Source organism: Malaclemys terrapin, chromosome 2 (genome assembly GCF_027887155.1).
Source record: "Malaclemys terrapin pileata isolate rMalTer1 chromosome 2, rMalTer1.hap1, whole genome shotgun sequence".
NCBI classification, from domain to species: domain Eukaryota; kingdom Metazoa; phylum Chordata; order Testudines; family Emydidae; genus Malaclemys; species Malaclemys terrapin.
Genome location: NC_071506.1, coordinates 223,135,123 through 223,138,491, shown reverse-complemented (window position 1 = coordinate 223,138,491; position 3,369 = coordinate 223,135,123). Strand labels below are relative to the sequence as shown.

The window sequence follows — 3,369 nt, the reverse complement described above, 5'->3', positions numbered from 1 at the left end:
TGTTTTTCTAGTTTGGCACATCATCTAAGGCCTGGTCTACACTAGGCGTTTATGTCGAAGTTAGCGCCGTTACATCGAATTAACCCTGCACCCGTCCACACCGCGAAGGTATTTAGTTCGACATAGAGGTCTCTTTAATTCGACTTCTGTACTCCTCCCCGACGAGGGGAGTAGCGCTAAATTCGACATGGCCATGTCGAATTAGGCTAGGTGTGGATGGAAATCGACGCTAATAGCTCCGGGAGCTATCCCACAGTGCACCACTCTGTTGACGCTCTGGACAGCAGTACGAGCTCGGATGCTCTGAACTGCCACACAGGAAAAGCCCCGGGAAAATTTGAATTTGAATTCCTTTTCCTGTCTGGCCAGTTTGAATCTCATTTCCTGTCTGGACATCGTGGCGAGCTCAGCAGCACTGGCAACGATGCAGAGCTCTCCAGCAGTGATGGCCGTGCAATCTCAGAATAGAAAGAGGGCCCCAGCATGGACTGATCGGGAAGTCTTGGATCTCATCACTGTGTGGGGCGATGAGTCCGTGCTTTCCGAGCTGCGATCCAAAAGACGGAATGCAAAGATCTACGAGAAGATCTCTAAAGACATGGCAGAGAGAGGATACAGCCGGGATGTAACGCAGTGCCGCGTGAAAATCAAGGAGCTGAGACAAGGCTACCAGAAGACCAAAGAGGCAAACGGACGCTCCGGATCCCATCCCCAGACATCCCGTTTCTACGAGGCACTGCATTCCATCCTCGGTGCGGCCGCCACCACTACCCCACCAGTGACCGTGGACTCTGAGGATGGGATAGTGTCCACGGCTGGATCCTCGGACATGTTAGCGGACGGGGAAGATGAGGAAGGAGATGAGGAGGACGAGGCAGTCGACAGCACTCACAACGCTGATTTCCCCGACAGCCAGGATCTCTTCATCACCCTTATAGAGATCCCCTACCAACCCTCCCCAGCCGTTACCCCGGACACAGAATCTGGGGAAGGATCAGCCAGTAAGTGTTGTAAAAATCTAAACATTTATTTGTAACAGAACAGGAATATTAACAATTTAAAAAATGGGTTTCTCATGATTAGTTTGATTAGCTTAACGGTTCAGTCATGGGCAGTGCAACTATTGAAAAAAAATCTAGCAATGTCCGGTTTTGCATGATTGTCCTGCCCAAGCCGCTCTACTGGTTAGTCACTGCTACAGCAGCTACAGTAAAATGCGGTCTATATGTCCGGGGATGGAGCAGAAATCCTCCTGTGACATCTCGAGGAAGCTCTCCTGGAGGTAATTGGAAATCCGCTGCATTAGGTTCTTGGGGAGAGCGGCCTTATTGGGTCCTCCGTAGTAGGACACGTTGCCACGCCACGAGACTATCAAGTACTCTGGAATCATTGCTCTGCACAGCATGGCGGCATACGGCCCTGGTCTTTGCAGGCTTTCCCGGAGCATTCTCTCTTTCTCGCTGTCAGAGATCCTCATGAGGGTGATGTCGCTCATGATGACCTGCTTTGAATGAGGTAGGGGAATGTTAGTGTTGGGACTGCTTTGCCATTCCTTTACAGAACTGTAACCGCTGGTTTGCAGCCACGCGGTGGAGGCGGGAGAGGGGCAGCCGAAAGGGATCGTTCCCGGGGACAGCCGCGAGGGTGTGGGACAGGAGCAGACTTCCTGCTTGCCGAATTGCTGGCAGCAGGGACCGACATTGATTTCAATGTGAAATGAGGCCATTGCTAATATTAAAGTTTTAAGCTGCCACAAGTCTACGGCTTACCATGTCTGCCTGCAACAGAAATTCCGTTCTCCTGAGAGGCTTCTCAAATGTGCTGTAGAAGACCCCAGGCACTGAATGCGAAGGCCGAGAATTCGACCTTGTGCTGAGTGCGCATGTGATAGGTGCTGTGCATGGTCTTGTTAACAGAGAAAGACTATGTTCTTTGTTCACAACTACATTTATCTTTCTGAGGAATTCACTCCCTTTTTCCCATTCCCACAGCCCCATCTGCGACTGTCTCACAACCTAGCCTGTCATCACACTCCCAGAGGCTAGCGCGGATTAGGCATAAGAAGAAGAGGACATGGGAGGACATGTTCTCGGAGCTTATAGCCTGCTCCAGAGGCCAGGCAGCACAGCAGACCCAGTGGCGGGAGAACTTGACCCGAATGCACCAAGCCAACATGGATCGGGAGGAGAGGTGGCGTCAGGAAGACCAGCAGGCGACTCAAACCCTGCTTGGACTAATGAGGGAGCAAACGGACACGCTCCGGCGCCTTGTGGATGTTCTGCAGGAACGGAGGCAGGAGGACAGAGCCCCGCTGCAGTCCATCTCTAACCGCCCTCCCCCGCCACCAAGTCCCATACTCCCCTCACCCAAAGTGCACAGAAGGAGAGGCGGCAGAGTCCCTGCTAACTCTCACTCCACCCCTGCAGAGAGCTCGAGCAGCAGAAGGCTCTCATTCCCCAAAATTTGACAAGTTCTTTCCTTCCCGCCTGACACAAGCCCCCGTCCAAGTTTCACTTTCCCAGTTCCATGTTTGGTTGATAATAAAAAATATGTTTCTGTTAACTACTGTTTCCATCATGTTCTTTTGGAGGAGGGGGGGATAGGGGGTTGGTAATTCGACAGGACAGTCACCTTTGGCAGGGTATATAGTCGGGGGCAGGCACAGCAGCAGGGCACATACATAGTGCAGTGATGCAGTGACTAGTTACCCTGGTTAGTCTGGGAGGTTGTTTTCATGTTATGTGGTGGGGGGTGGGTTGCTCTGTGACTTTGTGGCAGGGGAGGGCAGTTACAGATCTTAAGCGGCGGTCCTTAGGCAGGATCACAGAGCCACACAGCAGGGGATCTGTAACCGTCCTCCCCCTGCCACAAAGTCACATAGACCCCCCCATACACACAGTCCCTATCAGGAGGGGTGACAGGCTCCGTTGAAACAACCATCCCACCGCAGCGGAGCCTGTCAATCCTTGAGTTTAGAAGCTGCATTCGCGCCACTACAGTACACCCGCTCCGCACCACAGTCTGCGTCCCAGTTTTAAAAAATTCCCACGAATACAGTATTAAAGAAAACGGTGTGCTTTAACAAAGTAGAACTATTTTTATTTTGAAACATGTGTTGGAAGTGGGGTGAAGGGGGTATGTAACTGGATAGGATAGTCAACATTAACTGGGTAAAGAAACGGGGGCAGGTTTAGCTTCTCAATACACAAACTTTAAAGTCACAGGTTACCCTGCTCACTCAGGAACTTTGCTTTCAAAGCCTTCCGGATGCACAGCGCTTCCCGCTGGTCTCTTCTAATCGCCCGGCTGTCTGGCTGTGAGTAATCAGCAGCCAGGCTATTTTCCTCAACCTCCCACCCCGCCATAAAG

The 3,369-nt window shown here is 51.7% G+C and overlaps 1 protein-coding gene across 1 annotated transcript; it reads left to right on the top strand.

Moving 5' to 3' along the window:
* The first annotated feature begins 394 nt into the window (after nucleotides 1-394).
* Nucleotides 395-2,622, top strand: LOC128830787 (uncharacterized). The gene is made up of 2 exons (XM_054016565.1): nucleotides 395-1,001; nucleotides 1,992-2,622. Exons 1-2 carry the CDS (start codon nucleotides 425-427, stop codon nucleotides 2,465-2,467), a joined length of 1,053 nt encoding a protein of 350 aa, XP_053872540.1. The 5' UTR covers nucleotides 395-424; the 3' UTR covers nucleotides 2,468-2,622.
* Nucleotides 2,623-3,369: the final 747 nt, after the last annotated feature.

Coding starts and splice junctions, on each gene's coding strand:
- LOC128830787 (XM_054016565.1), top strand. CDS start 425: ATGCAGAGCTCTCCAGCAGTGATGGCCGTGCAATCTCAGAATAGAAAG. Junction 1,002..1,991: donor ATCTGGGGAAGGATCAGCCA/GTAAGTGTTGTA, acceptor CCATTCCCACAG/CCCCATCTGCGACTGTCTCA.